Raw genomic sequence first — 23,960 nt, 5'->3', positions numbered from 1 at the left:
TTTAGCCTTTTTCTTTGCCATACAAACATATACTTCTGACGTAGTTCACAAACTCAGTCTAACATCATTCAAAATGATGAGAGATACAAGGCCTCGTTATGTGGTTAGATAATAATGATAGATATATAAATGTAACAAAACAGACTAAAATAATCTGCATATAAAGATATCTCCAAAAGACAGTAAGTATATTCTTGATATTTCATTCACGTATGCTTATAAGTATAACATACAGAATTTTATGTGAGCATAGTAATTTGTGTACTGTATGTGGCAGTGTAATCATTTTACTACTGAAAAAGATAACTTTCCACTTTTTAGCTGTATATTATACCTTAAAATTATTATACAGGGTTAATCAACAAGCTTTATATTACTTTTTTCCTTACTATAAAGGGTAATTTGAGTATAACGGTCTACATTCCCCTAACTAGAGATGTTAAGAGCACCCACTGTGCAGCCCCAAATTTTCTTCCACATGCTGCTCCTGACTGAAATCAGAAGGTGACATGATGTCATCAGAATCTCTCTCCCTCCTGACTCACTGCTGCAGCTTGGATATGCAGTTCATATAAATGACATTCTCACTACAACCCGTTTGCCCAGTTAGGTCATATGGGCAGGACATCATAGTGAAAATGAGTCAGAGTGAAGAGCTACTAACAAAGAGCCGCTCTCATTCTGACTGACCTGGCCCGCCAATAGTTGACCATTCATTTGAATGTTCGGCATGTAACACTACCGCCCATTGGGGAAATGTATGAGCAGCTCCAGCTTCCACTGACGATAATAGCTGAATGAAAGGGGTTTCCGAAGCCAGACTCACGGGTGATCTGTATTGAAGAATGGAGATCTGCTTTACGTCTATGTCCAGCATCAGCAACAGTCTAAGACAGGATTAAGTAGTGAAATTCATCCTATTATCAGTAATGTTGATCCAACATGGCATATCCTGTATATATAGAGAGGACTGGGAATTAGATCCTCAAAGTAACTCATGTAAACAGGGAACTCAACACCACTTGACCCCTGCAGTATTGGATATTTATGACAGATTTCTACTCCAGATATTTGGTCACGGTGATTTGTATTCTCCAGTCAAGTGACTAGGTGTGACGTTACTCCTGGCATGGCTCAGTATTTAAAACTCTGCGTCCTTGTTTTCTTTTTAGAAAAGAAATAAAACAATTACTCTCCGAGTTGGATGAAGAAAAGAAGATTCGTCTACGATTACAGGTACAAAGTAAACACATTGATATCAGCCCTTCTAAATTTACAGTCCATCTGATTAGCACAATTTCCTGATGGGACTTCACTTCAAGACCTTCCAAAATGGCTAAGGCTTCACATCTGCGCTAGGGCTCCGTTCGGATGTTCCATCTGAGCTTTCCGTCGGAACGAAGCCCTGACAGACACAAACGTAAACCATAGGTTTCCGTTTCCACCACCATTGATTTCAATGGTGACGGATCCGGTGCCAATGGTTTCTGTTTGTCTCCGTTGTGCAAGGATTCCCGCGGATCAATAGCGTAGTCGACTTAATTCTGTCAAAACGACGGAACCCTTGCACAACGGAGACAAACGGAAACCATTGGCAACGGATCTGTCACCATTGAAATCAATGGTGGTGGAAACGGAAACCTATGGTTTCCGTTTGTGTCTGTCAGGGCTCCGTTTCAAAGGAAAGCTCAGTCGGAACGGAGCCCTAGCGCAGATGTGAACGAAGCCTCAGCTGCAGCATAGATCTCCAGTGAAGCCTATCACTGTGACAACCAGGTTCATGAAATATCACAAAAAAATTAAATAATCATTGTCTAGCCATAGGATTGTCAAAACAAAAGGCTTCTACATTGACAGGTTATAATGTGTCAGGGAAAGATGGGTGAGATGCAGGGGAGACATCACCTCTCCCTTCCCTGCATTTCTCTATGTATAGATTAGTGTAACAATGATCTCATTGTCCGCTACCATTAGATCACTGATTTCATTACATAAAGAAATAGGGTTGGCATAACAAAATAATAATTTTTCAAAATCTGAATCTATCTATTTATCTATCTCTCTATCATAATCTAACTGAAAAAATATATATATAAAAGGAAAAACAAATATGTTAGAAATCCCATCCACGTGACAAAGTCCATCTATACAGTTTTAGAACAATGGGGCAGATTTACTAATACTGTCTAAATTTTAGACAAGCCAGTCAGAAAATGCGCCAAATGATAGTTTGACAATCCGGACGGGGGCTGTGTACATAGCAGGATCACTCGCAGGCCCAACAAATTGTAGAAACGATCTCTATACAGATAAAGGGAGAGGGAAGGTTATGGTAGTTTGACAATCCAGGACCAAGAATATAACGATTGCAAAGTTTAGCTTTGAAACAATAATGGTTACAAAATTAGCAGGAATATTTAGAAAGCTGTATTAGCAAACTTATATTGAATTGAACAATGATAAATGGGGGGGGGGGGGGCACCTTTATAGGCTCAGGATCTCTGAACACTGCAAGTGTTTTTTTTATCTTGTCTCCAAATCTGGCGACTGGTCAGATTCCTACTGTTGTGAAGGTTCTAAAATGACTGCACGATTCCAACAAGTATTATTGAACTAATTGTCAAAAATTCCCAGTACCTATGAAACTTACCTATGGCTCTTTGTATAAAGAAAATTTGGGGGTGTTGCCAGTAGCATAAAATCAGATCATGTTTTTCATTTGCTAGCCTATTGAAAGCTGGCATCTGAATGGTTGTTATGAACCTTTCTTTTTTGTCCACACTTGTAGAGGCAATTATGTGACTGATCCCTAGCATCATTAAAGGTGATCAAAATGGGCTCCGTCTTTATACACCGATCAGCCATAACATTAAAACCGCTGACAGATGACGTAAATAACATTAATGATCTGATAACAATGGCGCCTGTCATGGGGTGGGGTATATTCGGCAGATAGTGAACAGAAAGCGAACAGTCAGTTCTTGGAGTTCATGTGTTGGAAGCAGAAAAAATGGGAGCGACTTTGACAAGGGCCTAATTGTGATGGCTAGATAAGTGGGTCAGAGTATCTCCAAAACAGCGGGTCTTGTGTCCGGCATTCAGTGGTTAGTACAGTACCTACCAAATGTAATCCAAGGGCAACCGATAAACTGGTGACACAGTCATGGGTGCCCAAGGCTCATTGAGGCTCATGAAGAATGAAGGCTAGCCCACAGAAGAGCTGTTGTAGCACGAATTGCTGAAAAAGTTACTGCTGGCTATGACAGAAATTTGGCAGAACACACAGAGCATTTCAGCTTGCTGCGTTTGGGACTGCGTAGCTGCAGACTGGTCAGAGTGCACATACTGACCTCTGTCCACCTCTGAAAGTGCCGACAATGGGCAGGTAAGCAACACTACTAGAGCATGGAGCCAGGACGAAGGCCAGGTATGATGAATAAGGTTTTCTTTTACATCATGTCGACGGTCAGGTGCTTGTCAAAGAGTTCAAGGTGTTGACTTGGCCTCCAAATTCTCCAGATCTCAATTCAATCGAGCATCTGTGGGATGTGCTGGAAAAACAAGTCTGATCCACCTCATAACTTACATGACTTAAAGAAGAATCTGCTAACATCCTGGTGCCAGACACCATAGGACACCTTCAGATGTCTGGTGGATTCCATGCCTCGACGAGTTTATTATGTAGCTACCTGCATAATATTAGACAGGTAGTTTTAATGTTATGGCTGACCAGTATATATGACATTTTTCTTTTAGATGAAATTTTGACATGGTAAATCACTAAACTAGTTGATGAATGAAAAAAAAGTGAGTTGGTAATTCAAATAAAGAAAAATTCAGCTTATACCTTTTACTTGGTAGGATCTGACACGTTCTTGGTGTCCATCCAGTGGACAATGACTTCTTAGTAATGTGGGACCTCAGTAAACTGCTGGACATACATTCTGCTGCAGCAAAAGAGCATCCCTCTCGTAGATGGAACATTTGATACTCTGACACCTTATCTAAATAATGTATGTCTCTGTTTTCCTAGATGGATGTCAATGAAATTAAGAAATCTCTACAATCCAAATGAAAAGAGAATCTGTCATAACCCATATCAAAAGTCCTAGAATCACAAACTGTTCTTCCCTCCCAGGCCAAAATATTTTTGGTGCCAAATGATCTAAAATTTGCCTCAAACACGACAAGCACAACAACAGTTCAACCTACCAAGGACACCCTGGTGACTTTTCTAGTGTATGTCGGTGGACTCGACGTTGTGCTCAAGTGTTCCTCCTTAAAACTGCGCATGAAGGAAACTCAGGCAGTTTTACTTCAGAGTGGTACTTTTTTATGATATTTTTCCATGAATAACGTGTATTTCCAATTGTCTGTTTACAAGCTTTATAATTTTATGTTTCATTTTCCTTTTTTTTTTAGTATGTCTTTTATCGAAGATTTCTGAAATATTTGTGCAGCTGAGTAACCTTTATTGTCCTATCTGTTACCTTCTGAGACATACTGTGCGAGCTTGGATCTCTGACTATGACTCGAAACGTACATATGCAAAGTACTGTTCATACAATGTGATAAAATGCTTTTCTTTTCACTGTACTTTACGAATGTGTAAATTAAGACAGGAAAGTATGGTATTTAAAAATGATTTGTGCCTTTTTTATTTTTGACTAATTCAAAAACACATTTAATTATACTGTAGCCCTAACTACTTTAGTAATAAGAAAACAATCTTCTACTTGTAGGGCTAGGAACGCCCTTCTCTGGACATCACCTGATTTTTTTTTCTAAAAGACAATGTCAAATTCAATAAAATAACCAATTTTCAACACACTAGAAAAATGAATCCAAATTTATCATTGAGAAAAAAAATTATCTTAAAGAGACAGATGCAGATAGAAATAAATTTAAAATCAAATGTATTATAGATTTACTAGGGGACGAGGAATTATAGAACTAAGATACCAATGAAAATGGTAGGTAAGGAACAGGTGGCCTCGCCCATAGCAGGCAATTGCATATTTGATTTTGTTTTTTTCGAATTTCAGAAATGACATTGGAAGGGACAATATCGCCCATTTAATGTGCATCATGAAGGTTCAGTAAAGTAAATGTATTTAACAATAGGGTTCTGGATTAGTTTAAATTTTCCAAGAAAAGAAGTAGTAACAAGCAATGAGGTAAGAACGGTGATCGTGAAAGCCAAGGTGTTCTTTGTTTACAAGCAGCTGAGATTTCTAAATATATCACTCTTAGTGGTGACTTTTGGAACTTCTTGCAGTTTATTTAAAGCCACTGGATAAAGTACAACACAGACCTCTAGTGGTACAAATACTAAAAGACACGATATATGAATGAATATATTTTTAATTGTATGGTGCACAAATATTTAAAAACAACAATATAGATATATATGTACTGATATCAAACATTATATAGAAAATGTAGAACAAAGCCCACTTGGTTTAAAACTCGTTAATAAGTACATTTACAAAATAAATTTTGAATAGTTGTAATTTTTCTATAATTTAAATAATCAGAGTGAGTGCAAATAAAATAATATTAGGGAATAAATCGGATGTGACATGCCCTCATCTATACCATAACGTTGCCCTTTTTCAATAAGCTGCACCCCATTGGGGGTCTGAGAATCAGGACAAACACCCAGAGAAATCTGGGTGCTTGAGTGTTTTATATATATATATATATATATATATATATATATATATATATATATATGTATATATATATAAATTCCTTTAATCCAGCATTGATGGGACCTGTAAAGTGTCGGATTAACTAATACACTGGACTAATAGACGGTCATGTATTTGTAGTGTTTGAAATTGACTTGTTAGGTTAGAGAATCGCTAGAAAGAAAGTCCATTATGTGTATATCAAATAGTAGATAATCGGAACTTCTGGACTTTTGGATGCCAGATTAAAGGGATTTTACTGTCTGTATATATTTATTAGTTTGTAATTAAAGTCATTGTGCAGCCAAGTGGTCTCAGTGAAAGCAATGCATGGGATTAAAAGAAATTGATGACATTTACACGCCTGTTACCCATTTTGTATATCACTGTAAAGCAAAACACTCTTTTCTGCTGTGACCCACTGTTTTCTGTAAGTGACAAACACAAGTCAGTGCGGACTATTTTAAGACGTGGAAGATTACATTACTGCTGAGAAGGTTACGTTTGTCATAGCATGGAATGAATGTTTCTATCATTACAACATGTTGTACTTGCAGGAACTTCAATATGTATGTTCTCTATTATACTTTACAAATTCACTGTAATTTATATGCATCATTCAAAACTAAGTGTGAATAATGTTTTACGTTTCTTTTGTTTGTTTGTTTTTTTGCTCCCCTTTTCATATTTTGAGCAATCAGAATTATGTTGAGCAAATAGAATTCTATCACTTGGCTCAAACAATAAATTTCCTGCATATTTAGTGATGTTGTTTTTAACTTGGATTTTTATATCTCTGGTATTTATGTATTGTCACTTGCCACTGTTGTAAGCTTCATAATGAAACAGAATGTTTTTTTATATTGATGTGCTGTTACTGTGCTTTATTTCTTCTATATTTCTTATGATGAATCGCTTGGCATTCTTGTCTATTTGGATATAATAGATAGATAGATAGATAGATAGATAGATAGATACAGTGAAGGAAATAAGTATTTGATCCCTTGCTGATTTTGTAAGTTTGCCCACTGTCAAAGACATGAACAGTCTAGAATTTTTAGGCTAGGTTAATTTTACCAGTGAGAGATAGATTATATAAAAAAAAACAGAAAATCACATAGTCAAAATTATATATATTTATTTGCATTGTGCACAGAGAAATAAGTATTTGATCACTTTGGCAAACAAGACTTAATACTTGGTGGCAAAACCCTTGTTGGCAAGCACAGCAGTCAGACGTTTTTTCGATTTCGAGGCTGTCGCTTGGCAACTCGGATCTTCAGCTCCCTCCATAAGTTTTCGATGGGATTAAGCTCTGGAGACTGGCTAGGCCACTCCATGACCTTAATGTGCTTCTTTTTGAGCCACTCCTTTGTTGCCTTGGCTGTATGTTTCGGGTCATTGTCGTGCTGGAAGACCCAGCCACGAGCCATTTTTAATGTCCTGGTGGAGGGAAGGAGGTTGTCACTCAGGATTTGAGGGTACATGGCTCCATCCATTCTCCCATTGATGCGGTGAAGTAGTCCTGTGCCCTTAGCAGAGAAACACCCCCAAAACATAATGCTTCCACCTCCATGCTTGACAGTGGGGACGGTGTTCTTTGGGTCATAGGCAGCATTTCTCTTCCTCCAAACACGGCGAGTTGAGTTAATGCCAAAGAGCTCAATTTTAGTCTCATCTGACCACAGCACCTTCTCCCAATCACTCTCAGAATCATCCAGATGTTCATTTGCAAACTTCAGACGGGCCTGTACATGTGCCTTCTTGAGCAGGGGGACCTTGCGGGCACTGCAGGATTTTAATCCATTACGGCGTAATGTGTTACCAATGGTTTTCTTGGTGACTGTGGTCCCAGCTGCCTTGAGATCATTAACAAGTTCCCCCCGTGTCGTTTTCGGCTGAGCTCTCACCTTCCTCAGGATCAAGGATACCCCACGAGGTGAGATTTTGCATGGAGCCCCAGATCGATGTCGATTGACAGTCATTTTGTATGTCTTCCATTTTCTTACTATTGCACCAACAGTTGTCTCCTTCTCACCCAGCGTCTTACTTATGGTTTTGTAGCCCATTCCAGCCTTGTGCAGGTCTATGATCTTGTCCCTGACATCCTTAGAAGGCTCTTTGGTCTTGCCCATGTTGTAGAGGTTAGAGTCAGACTGATTAATTGAGTCTGTGGACAGGAGTCTTTTATACAGGTGACCATTTAACACAGCTGTCTTTAATGCAGGCACCAAGTTGATTTGGAGCGTGTAACTGGTCTGGAGGAGGCTGAACTCTTAATGGTTGGTAGGGGATCAAATACTTATTTCTCTGTGCACAATGCAAATAAATATATATAATTTTGACTGTGATTTCCTTTTTTTTTTATATATAATCTATCTCTCACTGGTAAAATTAACCTAGCCTAAAAATTATAGACTGTTCATGTCTTTGACAGTGGGCAAACTTACAAAATCAGCAAGGGATCAAATACTTATTTCCTTCACTGTAGATAGATAGATAGATAGATATGAGAGAGATAGATATGAGAGCGATAGATATGAGAGCGATAGATATGAGATATTTAGTCTCTGGTTTAGTCTATGTAAGCATGAAATGTACTACACTTTCAAATCCCTAAACACATATTAATCATTGAATTCAGGTGTTACATAAAGTCTCATCTCCAGAGGTGTATAAAATCCAGCACCTAGCCATGCAGTCTGTCTACAAACATTTGTGAAAGAATATGTCGTTCACTGAATTTAAGCATGGTACCGTAATACAATGCCACTGGTGCAGCAAGTTAGTTTGTGAAATGTCTTCCCTGCTTGATTTTCCACGATCAACTGTGAGTAGTATTATTGCAAAGTGGAAGCGCAGCAACTTCTGACTCAATAACAGCAGAGTTCCAAACCTCCTCTGGCATTAAAATCTGTATAAAAAATCTGTGCACTGGGAGCTTCATGGCATGGGTTTCTTTGGCCGAGCAGCTGCATGCAAGTCTTACATCACCAAGCACAATGCCAAGCGTCCGATGAAAAGGTGTAAAGCATGCCACCACTGGACGCTGAAGCAGTGGAAACATGTTCTGTGGAGTGAAGAATCTCGTTCTCTATCTGGCAGTCTGATGGACGAGTCTGGGTTTGGTGAATGCCAGGAACACGTTACCTGTCTGACTGCATTGTGCCAACTGTAAAGTTTGGTGGAGGAGGGATAATACTATAGGGTTAATTTTCAGGGTTTGGTCTAGGCCCCTTAGTTCTAGGGGAAATCTTAATGCTTCAGCATACCGAGATATTTTGGACAATTCTTTGCTTCCAACATTATGGGAACAGTTTGGAGAAGGCCCTTTTCTGTTCCAACATGGCTGTGTCCCAGGGCACATAGCAAGGTCCATAAAGGCATGGTAGGGTGAGGTTGTTGAGGAAGAACGTGACTGGCACAGAGCCCTGACCTCAACCACATCGAACACCTTTGGGATGAACTAGAATGGAGATTGTGAGCCAGGCCCTCTCATCCAACATCCGTGTCTACCTCACAAATGCTCTTCTGGATAAATGGGCAAAAACTCCCACAGACACTCCAAAATCTTGTAGAAAGACTTCCCAGAAGAGTGGAAGCTGTTTTAGCTATGGATTTAGAATGGCATCTCAAAAAAGCTCCTGTGGGTGTAATGTGTAAGTGTCGCAAATACTTTTATCTATATAGTGTATCTTATTGTTGAAATATGTATTTCCTCTCTCTCTCTTTACCTGCATTTTTTCTGTAAATGCACAGAAACCTCCACACTCAAAACTAATAATCTAACATTATACTATAAATAGGGAGGAGGGAGGTGCAGCTGCAGTTCCTCTGCCTGTGTGCGAGACTTCAAGCTGTGAGAGAGAATGGGAAGACATCTGATTGACTCAGCACACAGCACAGAACTGACATCACTGCCATGTCTAAAACTTAGACAGTATTAGTAAATCTGCCCCATTGATGGCCTATCCTTAGAGTAGGACATCAGTGTAAGATTGGTAGTTGTCCAACTCCCAGGACCCCCGCCAATCAGAAACATAAATGCTTGCTGTAGCTCCAGAGCCCCATCAATGTTTTTCCAGATATATCGGCACATCTGTACATGCACCTGTGCCTAGTACTACATCTCAGCCCCTTTAAAGTGAATAGGGCTAATCTTCAGTAACCTGGCTGGACACCCGTCAATGAGTAACATTGTAAATCCATTCTTTATCTTGTGCTGAGTTTAAGTCGCATGTCATATAATTCCCCATTCTGTCAAGGTTATTCTACAGCAATGAATAATAAATATCCCATTGGAGTCCAATTAATTATTATGAATAGGAAACACTGACATAGGAACCACTAAAATGCTGTTCATATTATTATACAGAAGAACAGCTACCTGCAGAAACATCTCATGTAACAGACTTCTGGATATTTGGTAATAGCTTTATATGGCGGTTGTTCCTCTCTGATTTATTCTGATCGTAACGTTTAATAGGGCTTTCTAAAAGTGAACATGTATTTTTCCATTTCATAGTCTTTTCGTCTCCTGTTGTGTTCCTGGGTACTAGTCACTTTACCTTATCTTTACATACAGAACATGCAATATAAAGTAAATTGCTCAGTCAGTCATATACATTACCAAGTGTACATCTCAGAGGGACATAGTCGGTTTTATCCATCCTGTTTTGCTTCCTTCTGTTTGTATTCCGATTACAGTTCATCTTTTAGGAAACATTGTGGAGTAATAAAACCATAAAATATTAATAACTGTGATACTGTGTCTTTGCCTGCTGCATATGTATAACTTTACATATCATCATGAGGCCATCAGAAGGGATACCTTCATCTCCAACAATAGAAAATGAATATATGAGGAAAAGCACCCCATATCATTTGACTACAGTGCTAGTTAATGGCTCAAAGCCAACTGGTGGCTGTGTGAACCAGATACATTTCCGGCACTAGGTTCATATTTCATCCCCTTGCCGCTGCAGCCATATTTGGTTTTACATTTTCGTTTATTCTTCCCACCTTCCAAAAGCCATAACTTTTTTATTTTTCCAATGACATAGCCGTATGAGGGCTTGTTTCTTGCAGGACGAGTTTAAGTTTTTCATTTACTATACCATATAATGTACTGGGAATTTCCAGCAATTTCTTAGCTCTGTCTAATAAGCGGGGTCAGCCCATTATGACATACACATGCCCTAACAAAACAACTTCTTTGAAAGAGTCCAGTTTTATTTACATTTTATGCAGATAAAGCTTAATAAAGGGGTTGTCCAGTTTGGAAAACCCATTCTCATATATATATACCCTATTAGGGAATTCTAAGGTAATAGAGGGGGTCCACTATTCAGGTCCCTCTTCCCTTGCCAGACTGAAGTGCGGCTACAAAGAGCGTCTTTTGAAGGACATTTGACACACTGCCCATTGATATGAATGGGAACTGTGTAATGCTCAATTGCCCCTGTGGTGGCACTGCAGGGAAATTGGACACACTGCCAGTTCCCAATAGATTCTAGAGAGGCGTAGCTAGGTTCTCCAGCACCCGCGGAAAAAGATTCCGTTTTGGCGCCCCCTCCAACATCTTTCCCGACATCTTCCCCCTTGCCGTGTTTGTTTTCTTTACCAATCAATGACGTGTCATTTCTTTTCCACATTTCTTTTTATGTAACTCGAGCATAAAAACATTTTATCATTTTACAAGCAATATAGTTCTATACACAACACCAGAACCAAGCTCAGTACATATATAAAGCACCAGAACCAAGCTCAGCACATAAAAACAACACCAGCACAAATACAGCTCAATTTAGTGCAAACCCTGCCGTATAGGTATGTACGGCGTAAAACTACAGCTCCCAGCATGGCCCGAACAATAGTAAGGATATGCTGGGAGTTGCTGTTTCACAAAAAATAAATCATATCATAATCATACCACCCATCATCTCGCTGCCGATCATACAGTGACTACAGTGATGATTAGAGGCAGTATAAACATTTACATTAAGTGACTCACCGGTGACGTCTCAGATTCTAGTTCTTTTTCTCCATCCGGTCCAGACCTCTGTGATGACTTCACAGACCATTTCTGCAGTTTGCCGCTCAGATGTCTTCAGCTTGTCACTTTTCCAACATTTCTACACCTATAAACAAAGATAAAGTTGTCATTATACCACACACTACGCCCCTAAATATAATTGTGCCATACACTGCACCTCTAATTATAATAGCACCATACACCGTGTCTCACACACACACACACACACACACACACACACACACACACACACACACTGTGCCCCCTATAGATAGTGCCCCCGGTAGATAGTGCCCCCATATAGCCCACCCCTGTATATAGTCCCACAAATAGCTTCCCCTATAGTGCTCTACAGATAGCCCACCCTTGTATATAGCCCCCCTGTAGATATAGCCCACCCCGTATATAGTGCTCCACATATAGTTCACCCCTGTATATAGTGCTCCACATATAGTCCACCCCTGTATATAGTGCTCCACAGATAGCCCACACCTGTATATAGCCCTTTGTAGATATAGCCCACCCCTGTATATAGTGCTCCATAGATAGCCCACCCCTGTATATAGCCCCCCTGTAGATATAGCCCACCCCTGTATATGGTGCTCCATAGATAGCCCACCCCAGTACATAGCCCCCCTGTAGATAGAGCCCCCCTGTAGATAAAGCCCCCCCTGTAGATAAAGCCCCCCCATAGATAAAGGCCCCCCCCCCGTAGATAATGCCCCCTAGTAGATAAAGCCCCCCCATATATAAAGCCCCCCTGAAGATAATGCCACACACTTTTTTATTACAATAAAACAACATACTATTCAAACTCACCTTAATCCTGCTCCCACGCCGGCCGGCAGCAATGGAGACCTGCTCTCTTCTGCGCAGGTCTCCTGGGGGTTGAACAAAGCGTCTATGAAAGGCGCTGATTGGCTGGGCAGGATGACTTTCCCTGTCAGTCAGCGCCTTTCAGTGACGGAAGCGCGATACCGCTTCACTCATGGAAAAGAGCTGAATGGCCTGGCACGGAACGCCATTCATTGCTTCCAATTGCACCTGTGTCCTATAGACACAGGTACAATTATAGTGCAGGAGGAGGTGGCGCTGGCGCCCCCCTCTAAGTTGCGCCCGGGGCACATGCCCCGCCTGCCCCCCCTAGCTATGCCCCTGGATTATAGCTGATGGCTAGGGGCCCCTGTGATGGGATACTTTGTGATTAGCTTATTCTCAATGGACTCTTCTTAGGGTCAGTTCACATGGCAGATTTTGCGTGGCGGGTCCTACCGCGGAATTATTACCTCAAAGGAGGTTCGAGCGGAATCCGCTCGGCAGGACGCTTCCTTTTCCCACTAGCTGAAAAAATCAGCTAGTGGGAAGAAGAAGCATCCTACTCCCTATGATATGAATATGAAAGAATTTTGAGGCGGCATCTAACAAGTAGAGACTGTCCAAAGAGAGGACCCCTTGAATCACTGTATGATGGAAAGTTGGAAAACGTAAACTTTGTGTATGCATGTTTATGGGGTATTATAGAACGATAGCTGTCACAATGTCTGAACATAACATGTATGGAATGCCGATGAACAACATGGAGAAGCAGATGAGTCAATAGATTTGGGATTTTTGATTGCAACTCAGTATTAGAATGATATAATGTATGTGTTGTGTTTTCTCTAAAGTACCCTTTAGGTGGCAGCACTAACCTTCTTATCGTGTAACCTCACATTCTAGGAAACAGAAATATCTAACAGTATCCACAGTATATTTCATGCTTGGGCATTTAAAAATAAAAATAAATAAAGTAGTAAATGTTATTTTACCATTACACAGCAGCCACTGTAGTTATCACAGCTATTTAGCTCACCAAAAATAAAACAAATTTCACGTAAAAACCTGTGTAAATTCCAGTATGTACTAACAACGTATACGGTGGCCAGAGGAGTGAGAACAAAAGGCGCCACATAGCGTGAGAACGTCAGGTTAAAGATAGCATTCTCTGTTGACTGTGGATAATGGTGGCCCACCTTTGATTGTGCATTTAGGCACAACACTATTGCGAGATACCAACCATCGTCGTTCTCCCTAGGGAGTCAGGAGCCAGCCTCGCTAGGGAGTAAATGGAGGAAGATAAAAAATGGAGACTAGGTGGGGATCCACTGTAAAAATGAGACAGATTCCATGCGAAAAACTTTCACGACTCAGTAAGGTACTGTACAATGTGTTTTGGCGAAACAGAACCCCTTGTCCAGGTGAGAATGAGACTTTCTCATTCTTATTTGAATAAGGGGTTCCTTTTCTCCGAAATGCGTTGTATTTCAAGTTTACTGTTTTACAGGTAGTACATGTAGTACAGGTAGAGAGCTGTACAGTACATGTACACAAAAAGAATGGAGGGGAGACCCCAGGTAGTTGGCAGGCACACTATTAATTGACAAGAGAAGAAGAATCGCCCTCAGGCGACGAGCCAAATTTCCCAACTACCCAAAAAATTTATATAAAATAATTAATCTTTATTCGCTACTTGTAGCAAGACAGACCACACAGATAGTTTTAAAATTCTCACTATCATAGATCCGGACGACAATGATTTGCCTGTGTGTACAAGCAATGGATAGATGCCAATCAGGCATATGTGAATAGGTTCAGCAAGTTTGATTTTAATGTATCAACTAGGTAGATAGTAAGTCCGGACACAGATAGGAATTAAAATACGATTAGGAGCCCCCCCGACATGTTTCGCTACAGAGTAGCGTCCTCAGGGGTACACGGGGCTAATGGCGACACGGCGAGACGGAAGCTACTGATATGGACAGATAGATTGACGTGTCATAGGGGTGTGTCAGGAAAAGCATGTGTCTTCCATGGCGTGATTGGTTGCTTTTCCTGACACACCCCTATGACACGTCAATCTATCTGTCCATATCAGTAGCTTTCGTCTCGCCGCGTCGCCATTAGCCCCGTGTACCCCTGAGGACGCTACTCTGTAGCGAAACATGTGTCCGGACTTACTATCTACCTAGTTGATACATTAAAATCAAACTTGCTGAACCTATTCACATATGCCTGATTGGCATCTATCCATTGCTTGTACACACAGGCAAATCATTGTCGTCCGGATCTATGATAGTGAGAATTTTAAAACTATCTGTGTGGTCTGTCTTGCTACAAGTAGCGAATAAAGATTAATTATTTTATATAAATTTTTTTGGTAGTTGGGAAATTTGTACAGTACATGTAGTACAGGTAGAGAGCAGTACAATACATGTAGTACAGGTAGATAGCAGTGCATGTAGAACAAATAGAGAGCAGCGCATTACATGTAGTTCAGTTAGAGAATAGTACAGTACATGCAGTACAGTTAGATAACAGTACAGTGCATGTAGCAGAGGTAGATAGCAGCACAGTACATGTAGTACAAGTAGATAACCTTACAGTATATGATATGATGGTAAAGAGCAGTACAGTACATGTAACACAGGTAGAGAGCAGTACAGTTTATGTAGTACAGGGCGATAGCAGTACAGTACATGTAGTACAGGGAGATCGCAGAACAGTACATGTAGTACAGGTAGAGAAAAGTACAGTACAAGTAGTATAGGTAGATAACAGTACAGTACATATAGTACAGGCAGAGAGCAGTACAGTATATGTAGTACAGGTAGATAACCATACAGTATATGATTTGATGGTAAAGAGCAGTACAGTATATGTAACAGGTAGAAAGCAGTACAGTTTATGTAGTACAGGTAGAGAGCAATACAGTACATGTAGTATAGGGAGATATCAGTACAGTACATGTTGTGCCGGTAGAGAGCAGTACAGTACATGTAGTACAGGGAGATAGCAGTACAGCACATTTAGTACAGGTAGAGAGCAGTACAGTACATGTATTACAGGTAGAGACCAGTACAGTACATGTAGTACAGGTAGAGAGCAGTACAGTACATGTAGTGCAGGTAGAGAGCAGTACAGTACATGTAGTACAGAGAGAGCAGTACAGTACATGTAGTACAGGTAGATAACAATACAGTGCATGTAGTACAGGTAGATAGCAGTACAGTACATGTGTTATTGGTAGATAGCAGTACAGTGCATGCAGTAGAGGTAGATAGCAGTACAGTACATGTAGCACAGGTAGAGAGCAGTACAGTACATGTAGAACAGGTAGATAACCATACAGGATATGCTGGTAAAGAGCAGTACAATACATGTAGTACAGGGAGATAGCAGTATAGTACGTGTAGTATAGGTAGAGAGCAGTACAGCATATGTAGTACAGGTAGAGAACAGTACATGTAGTACAGGTAGAGAGAGATAAAGTGCATGTAGTACAAGTAGAGAACAGTACAGTACATGTAGTACAGGTAGATAGCAGTACATGTAGTACAGGTAGAGAGCAGTACAGTGAATGTAGTATACAGGGATGTAGTACAGGGAGAGACCAGTACAGTACATGTAGTACAGGTAGAGAGCAGTACAGCACCATTGTTACTGGTAGAAAGCAGTACAGTGCATGTAGTAGAGGTAGATAGCAGTACAGTACATGTAGCACAGGTAGAGAGCAGTACAGTACATGTAGTACAGGTAGATAACCATACAGTATATGATATGCTGGTAAAGAGCAGTACAGTACATGTAGTACAGGGAGATAGCAGTATAGTATATGTAGTATAGGTAGAGAGCAGTACAGTCCATGTAGCATAGGTCTATAGCAGTACAGTAGATGTAGTACAAGTAGAGAGCAGTACAGGACATGCAGTACAGGTACATGGCAGTACAGTACATGTAGTACGGGTAGATAGCAGTACAAGACATGTAGTGCAGGAGCAGTACAGTACATGTAGTACAGGTAGAGAACAGTACATGTAGTACAGGTAGAGAACAGTACAGTACATGTAGCACAGTTAGATAGCAGTACAGTACGTGTAGTACAGGTAGATAGCAGTACAAGACATGTAGTGCAGGTAGAGAGCAGTACAGTACATGTAGTACAGGGAGAGAGCAGTACAGTATATGCAGTGCAGGTAGAGAGCAGTACAGTACATGTAGTACAGGTAGAGAGTAGTACAGTACATGTAGTACAAGTAGATGGCAGTACAGTACATGTAGTGTAGGTATAGCGCAGTACAGTACATGTAGTACAGGTAGAGAGCAGTACAGTACATGTAGTACAGGTAGATAACAATACAGTACATGTAGTACAGGTAGAGAGCAGTACAGTACATGTAGTATAGCTAGAGTGCAGTACAGTACATGTAGTAAAGGTAGATGGCAGTACAGTGCATGTAGTACAGGTAGATAGCAGTTCAAGGCATGTAGTGCAGGAAGAGAGCAGTACAGTATATATAGTACAGGGAGAGAGCAGTACAGTGCATGTAGTACAGGTAGAGAGCAGTACAGCACCATTGTTACTGGTAGAAAGCAGTACAGTGCATGTAGTAGAGGTAGATAGCAGTACAGGTACATGTAGCACAGGTAGATAACCATACAGTATATGATATGCTGGTAAAGAGCAGTACAGTACATGTAGTACAGGGAGATAGCAGTATAGTACATGTAGTATAGGTAGAGAGCAGTACAGTCCATGTAGTATAGGTCGAGAGCAGTACAGTACATGTAGTACAGGCAGAGCAGTACAGTACATGTCGTACAAGAAGAGAGTAGTACAGTAGATGTAGTACAAGTAGAGAGCAGTACAGGACATGCAGTACAGGTAGATGGCAGTACAGTACATGTAGTACGGGTAGATAGCAGTACAAGACATGTAGTGCAGGAGCAGTACAGTACATGTAGTACAGGTAGAGAACAGTACATATAGTACAGGTAGAGAACAGTACAGTACATGTAGCACAGTTAGATAGCAGTACAGTACGTGTAGTACAGGTAGATAGCAGTACAAGACATGTAGTGCAGGTATAGAGCAGTACAGTACATGTAGTACAGGGAGAGCAGTACAGTACATGTAGTACAGGTAGAGAGCAGTACTGTACATGTAGTACAGGTAGATAACATTACAGTACATGTAGTACAGGTAGAGAGCAGTACAGTGCAAACAGTACAGGACATGTAGTACAGGTAGAGAGCAGTACAGTACATATAGTACAGTTAGATAGCAATACAGTATATGTAGTACAGGTAGATAGCAGTACAAGACATGTAGTACAGGGAGAGAGCAGTACAGATCATGTAGTGCAGGTAGAGAGCAGTACAGTACATGTAGTGCAGGTAGAGAGCAGTACAGTACATGTAGAGAGCAGTACAGTACATGCAGTACAAGGCATGTAGTGCAGGTAGAGAGCAGTACAGTACATGTAGTACAGGTAGATAGCAGTACAGTGCATGAAGTACAGGGAAATAACAATACAGTGCTTGTGGTATAGGGCAATATAGTAGATGTAGTATTGTACTGTACCTCAGAGATGCGCTGCTAGACAGACAAGCATTTCATGAACTTCAATAATATAGTGCCCACTGATTGGCTGTTGCCAATCACAAGCATTTTATCAGTAATATGTGTATGCCAATTGGCTGTGATTTCCAGCCAATTGCATGTGCCACAGATAAGCACTGTCTGCAGCATTGCAAGATGAAGTTCTAGTAATGTTATGACCTCCCTAGTGCCACTAGGGCACAATAGGAATTAGAGCCAACAGCTAGGGACCCACATACCCTGGGTCTGAGAGCAACATGTGGCGCCCAAGCTACTGATTGCTTAATTAAACCCCAGGTATTCTATGTTGTTATAAAATAAAACATTCAAAAAGTCCTAGGGTATAAATACTTCGCTGGTGCTGTTGTTTCGGCTGTTAAATAGGTGTTAAAATGTGTCTGTATTAGGGCTTATTCAGACGAACGTGATATACACTACCGTTCAAAAGTTTGGGGTCACCCAGACAATTTTGTGTTTTCCATGAAAACTCACACTTATATTTATCAAATGAGTTGCAAAATGACTAGAAAATATAGTAAAGACATTGACAAGGTTAGAAATAATGATTTTTATTTGAAATAATAATTTTCTCCTTCAAACTTTGCTTTCGTCAAAGAATGCTCCATTTGCAGTAATTACAGCATTGCAGACCTTTGGCATTCTAGCTGTTAATTTGCTGAGGTAATCGGGAGAAATTTCACCCCATGCTGCCAGAAGGCCCTCCCACAAGTTGGATTGGCTTGATGGGCACTTCTTGCGTACCATACGGTCAAGCTGCTCCCACAACAGCTCTATGGGGTTGAGATCTGGTGACTGTGCTGGCCACTCCATTACAGATAGAATACCAGCTGCCTGCTTCTTCCCTAAATAGTTCTTGCATCATTTGGAGGTGTGCTTTGGGTCATTGTCCTGTTGTAGGATGACATTGGCTCCAATCAAGCGCTGTCCACAGGGTATGGCATGGCGTTGCAAAATGGAGTGATAGCCTTCCTTATTCAAAATCCCTTTTACCATGTACAAATCTCCCACTTTGCCAGCACCAAAGCAACCCGACCATCACATTACCTCCACCATGCTTGACAGATGGCGTCAGGCACTCTTCCAGCATCTTTTCAGTTGTTCTGCGTCTCACAAATGTTCTTCTGTGTGATCCAAACACCTCAAACTTCGATTCGTCTGTCCATAACACTTTTTTCCAATCTTCCTCTGTCCAATGTCTGTGTGCTTTTGCCCATATTAATCTTTTCCTTTTATTAGCCAGTCTCAGATATGGCTTTTTCTTTGCCACTCTGCCCTGAAGGCCAGCATCCCGGAGTCACCTCTTCACTGTAGACGTTGACACTGGCGTTTTGCGGGTACTATTTAATGAAGCTGCCAGTTGAGGACATGTGAGGCGTCTATTTCTCAAACTAGAAATGTACTTGTCTTGTTGCTCAGTTGTGCAGCGGGGCCTCCCACTTCTCTTTCTACTCTGGTTAGAGCCTGTTTGTGCTGTCCTCTGAAGGGAGTAGTACACACCGTTGTAGGAAATCTTCAGTTTCTTGGCAATTTCTCGCATGGAATAGCCTTCATTTCTATGAACAAGAATAGACTGTCGAGTTTCACATGAAAGCTCTCTTTTTCTAGCCATTTTGAGAGTTTAATCAAACCCACAAATGTAATGCTCCAGATTCTCAACTAGGTCAAAGGAAGGTCCGTTTTATAGCTCCTCTAAACAGCAAAACTGTTTACAGCGGTGCTAACATAATTGCACAAGGGTTTTCAAGTGTTTTCTAATCATCCATTAGCCTTCTAACATAGTTAGCAAACACAATGTACCATTAGAACACTGGAGTGATGGTTGCTGGAAATGGGCCTCTATACACCTATGTAGATATTGCATTAAAAACCAGACGTTTGCAGCTAGAATAGTCATTCAGCACATTAACAATGTATAGAGTGTATTTCTGATTAATTTCATGTTATCTTCTTTGAAAAAAACTGTGTTTTTCTTTCAAAAATAAGGAAATTTCTAAGTGACCCTAAACTTTTGAACGGTAGTGAACGTCCGTGCAACACGCGTGATTTTCGCGCGTCTCGCACGGACCTATATTAGTCTACGGGGCCGTGCAGACAGTCCGTGATTTTTACGTAGAGTGAGTCCGCTGCGTAAAACTCACGACATGTCCGTTCTTTGTACGTATTTCGCGCATCACGCACCCATTGAAGTCAATGGGTGCGGGAAAATCACGCGCACCACGCGGAAGCACTTCCGTGGGACGAGCATCATTCACGCAACAGCTGTCAAACTATGAATGTAAACAGAAAAGCACGACGTGCTTTTCTGTTTACAAACATCCAAACGGAGTGTCATAATGATGGCGGCTGCGCGAAAATCACGCAGCCGCGCATCAAACGGGGCTGACACATGGAGCCGTTAAGTACCTTTTGCGCGTGCAAAACGCAGTGTTTTTTGCGCGCACAAAACGCACACGCTCGTGTGAATCCGGCCTTACAACCATGTGAAATTAGTTATAGTGTTTGTAGCAAATTCTTCATAATAGGCAGATCAATTGAGGTTCATGTTCTTTACCTTCATATACTGTACAATAAAGTAGTACAAAAGGCTCCACTGCACACATCAACAAAAATAAGTATGTTGCAAAAACAGCACTCATGAAAGGCCTTTTAAGAATAGCACTTTTCTTTCGGAGGTATAATTCCATTTTAATATTAGTTACAGATGATTATTACACCAAATCTTAGCATGGAATTCGATTCTGGTTTTGTAATAACATAATCCTATTTTTATAATAGCTTTCTTGTTTTATATATCTTGTATTTTGGCAAGTTAAATGTGCACAAAAGTCTCTCGTTATTGCCTTTAGCTCCTTAGAGGTTTATCACGCCAATACCTTTACATGGCTGCTTTCCAGTCTGTAACGTGGAATTGAATTTTGCAAGCTGTGACTTTTAGGTTATATCAGTTTTTTGTTAGGCATACCAAAAATAAAGTGACATGAAGGTCCCGCATAAATAGGATGATACATGAAAAGACGTCACAGTGCAAGGTAGTACCATCTGTAAGTCCAGGAGCGTAGCTAGGGGGGGCAAGCGGGGCATATGCCCCGGGCGCAGTTCAGAGGGGGACGCCAGCGCCACCTCCTCCTGCACTATAATTGTACCTGTGTCGCAAGGACACAGGTACAATTAGAAGCAATGAATGACCGGGCACGTTCCGTGCCCGGCCATTCAGCGCCTCTCCACGAATGAAGCGACTGGTACCTTTTGTACCAGTGACGCTTCCGTCGATGAAAGGCGCTGACTGACTGGCAGGGAAAGTCATCCTGCCCAGCCAATCAGCTCCTTTCATAGACGCTGCGTTCAACCCCCTGGAGACCTGCGCAGAAGAGAGCAGGTCTCCATGGATGCCAGACGGCGTAGGAGCGGGAATAAGGTAAGTTTGAATTTTATTTTTTTTAATTGTAATAGACGTGTGGCTGTATCTGCGGGGGGGGGGGGGGGGCTTTGTCTACGTGGGGACTTTGTCTACGGGGGTGTCTATCTACAGGGGGACTATATCTACAGGGGGACAATATCTACAGGGCTGGGCTATATACAGGGGGACTATATCTGCTGCGCTATATACAGGGGGACTATATATACAGGGGGACTATATATACAGGGGGACTATATATACAGGGGGACTATATCTGCTGGGCTATATACAGGGGGACTATATCTGCTGGGCTATATACAGGGGGACTATATCTACAGGGGGACTATATACAGGGGGACTATATCTGCTGGGCTATATACAGGGGGACTATATCTATAGGGGGCTATATACAGGGGGACTATATCTACAGGGGGGCTATATACAGGGGGACTATATCTACAGGGGGGCTATATACAGGGGGACTATATCTACAGGGGGGCTATATACAGGGGGAATATATCTACAGGGCGGCTATATACTGGAGTGGGCTGTCTATAGAGCACCATATACAGGGGTGGGCTATATAGTATATGGTGCTCCATAGATAGCCCACCCCAGTATATAGCCCCCCTGTAGATATAGTCGCCCTGTAGGTATAGCCCAGCCCTGTAGATATAGCCCCCTGTAGATATATTCCCCCTGTATATAGCCCCCCTATGTATAGCCCACCCCTGTAGATATAGCCCCCCTGTGTATAGCCCACCCCTGTAGATATAGCCCCCCTGTGTATAGCCCAGCCCTGTAGATATGGTCCCCCTGTAGATATGGTCCCCCTGTAGATATAGTCCCCCTGTAGATATAGCCCACCCCTGTATATAGTCCCCCTGTAGATATAGCCCACCCCTGTATATAGTATCCCACAAATAGCTCCCCCTATAGTGCTCCACAGAAAGCCCACCCCTGTATATAGCCCCCTTGTACATATAGTCCACCCCTGTATATAGTGCTCCACAGATAGCCCACCCTTGTATATAGTATATACAGGGGTGGGCTATCTGTGGAGCACTATATACAGGGGTGGACTATCTAGTGGAGCACTATATACAGGGGTGGACTATATGTACAAGGGGGGGCTATATACAGGGGTGAGCTATCTGTGAAACACTATATGTAGAGCACTATATACAGGGGTGGGCTATATCTACAGGGGGGCTACATACATGGTTGGGCTATCTGTAGAGCTCTATATACAGGGGTGGGCTATCTGTAGAGCACTATAGGGGGAGTTATTTGTGGGACACTATATACAGGGGTGGTCTATATGGGGGCACTATCTACAGGGGGCTCTATGGCAGGCACTATCTACAGGGGGCACAGTGTGTGTGTGTGTGTGTGTGTGTGTGTGTGTGTGTGTGTGTGTGACACGGTGTATGGTGCTACTATAATTAGAGGTGCAGTGTATGGCGCTATTATATTTAGGGGCGTAGTGTGTGGTATAATGTTAACTTTATATTTATTTATAGGTGCAGAAATGTTGGAAAAGTGAGAAGCTGAAGACATGTGAGCGGCAAACTGCAGAAATGGACCGGGAGAAGTCATCATAGAGGTCTGTACCAAATGGAGAAAAATAACTAGAATCTGAGACGTCACCGGTGAGTCACTCAATGTAAATGTTCACTCTGCCTCTAATCAGCACTGTAGTCACTGTATGATCTGCAGCGAGATGATGGGTGGTATGATTATGATAGGATTTATTTTTTGTGAAACGGCATCTCCCAGCATATCCTTATCATTGTTCGGGCCATGCTGGGAGCTGTCGTTTTACGCCGTACAAACCTATACGGCAGGGGTTGCACTAAATTGAGCTATATTTGTGCTGGTATTGTATATATGTACTGAGCATGGTTCTGGGGCTGTATATATGTACTGAGCTTGGTTCTGGTGTTGTGTATAGAACCATATTGCTTGTGAAATGTACAAATAATTTTATGCTCGCGTTACATAAAAATAAATGACACGTCGATTGGTAGAGAAAACAAACACGGCGAGGGGGAAGGGGATGTCGGGAAAGAGGTTGGGGGGGGGGGGGGGCGCCAAACTGAATCTTTGCCCCGGGTGCTGGAGAACCTAGCTACGCCTCTGTGTAAGTCAATCTTCTTTAATAAAACATGGTATTGCCTGAATCTTCCATAACCTTCCATAATACTAAAGGATAAATAAAAATAACATGTTGGGGGAACATTTCACATAAAGGGTGGGGAAAGGATATGTTAGAGTACAGGAAATAGTACATATTATGATGTCAGCATGAATTTAACCGGGTGTAGCATAAAAGAAAAGTCCTGCATATACGGAGGATGAAGAAGCCTATCTTTTCAAAGACCAAGTGTATATGTG

At 41.4% G+C, this 23,960-nt stretch overlaps 1 protein-coding gene across 2 annotated transcripts in view; it reads left to right on the top strand.

Moving 5' to 3' along the window:
* The window catches only part of SH3KBP1 (SH3 domain containing kinase binding protein 1), a 337,971-nt gene extending 331,411 nt beyond the window's left edge, over positions 1–6,560 (top strand). For both annotated transcript variants that reach the window (XM_075854029.1, XM_075854030.1), the window contains 2 exons: positions 1,173–1,236; positions 4,034–6,560. In XM_075854029.1, coding sequence (XP_075710144.1) covers positions 1,173–1,236; positions 4,034–4,075 — 106 coding nt within the window. In that variant the 3' untranslated portion in view covers positions 4,076–6,560. The remainder of the gene's footprint in view (positions 1–1,172; positions 1,237–4,033) is intronic.
* Positions 6,561–23,960: the final 17,400 nt, after the last annotated feature.

The sequence above is a fragment of the Rhinoderma darwinii genome, chromosome 2 (genome assembly GCF_050947455.1).
Source record: "Rhinoderma darwinii isolate aRhiDar2 chromosome 2, aRhiDar2.hap1, whole genome shotgun sequence".
NCBI lineage: Eukaryota > Metazoa > Chordata > Amphibia > Anura > Rhinodermatidae > Rhinoderma > Rhinoderma darwinii.
This window is presented reverse-complemented; position numbering and strand designations above follow the sequence as displayed.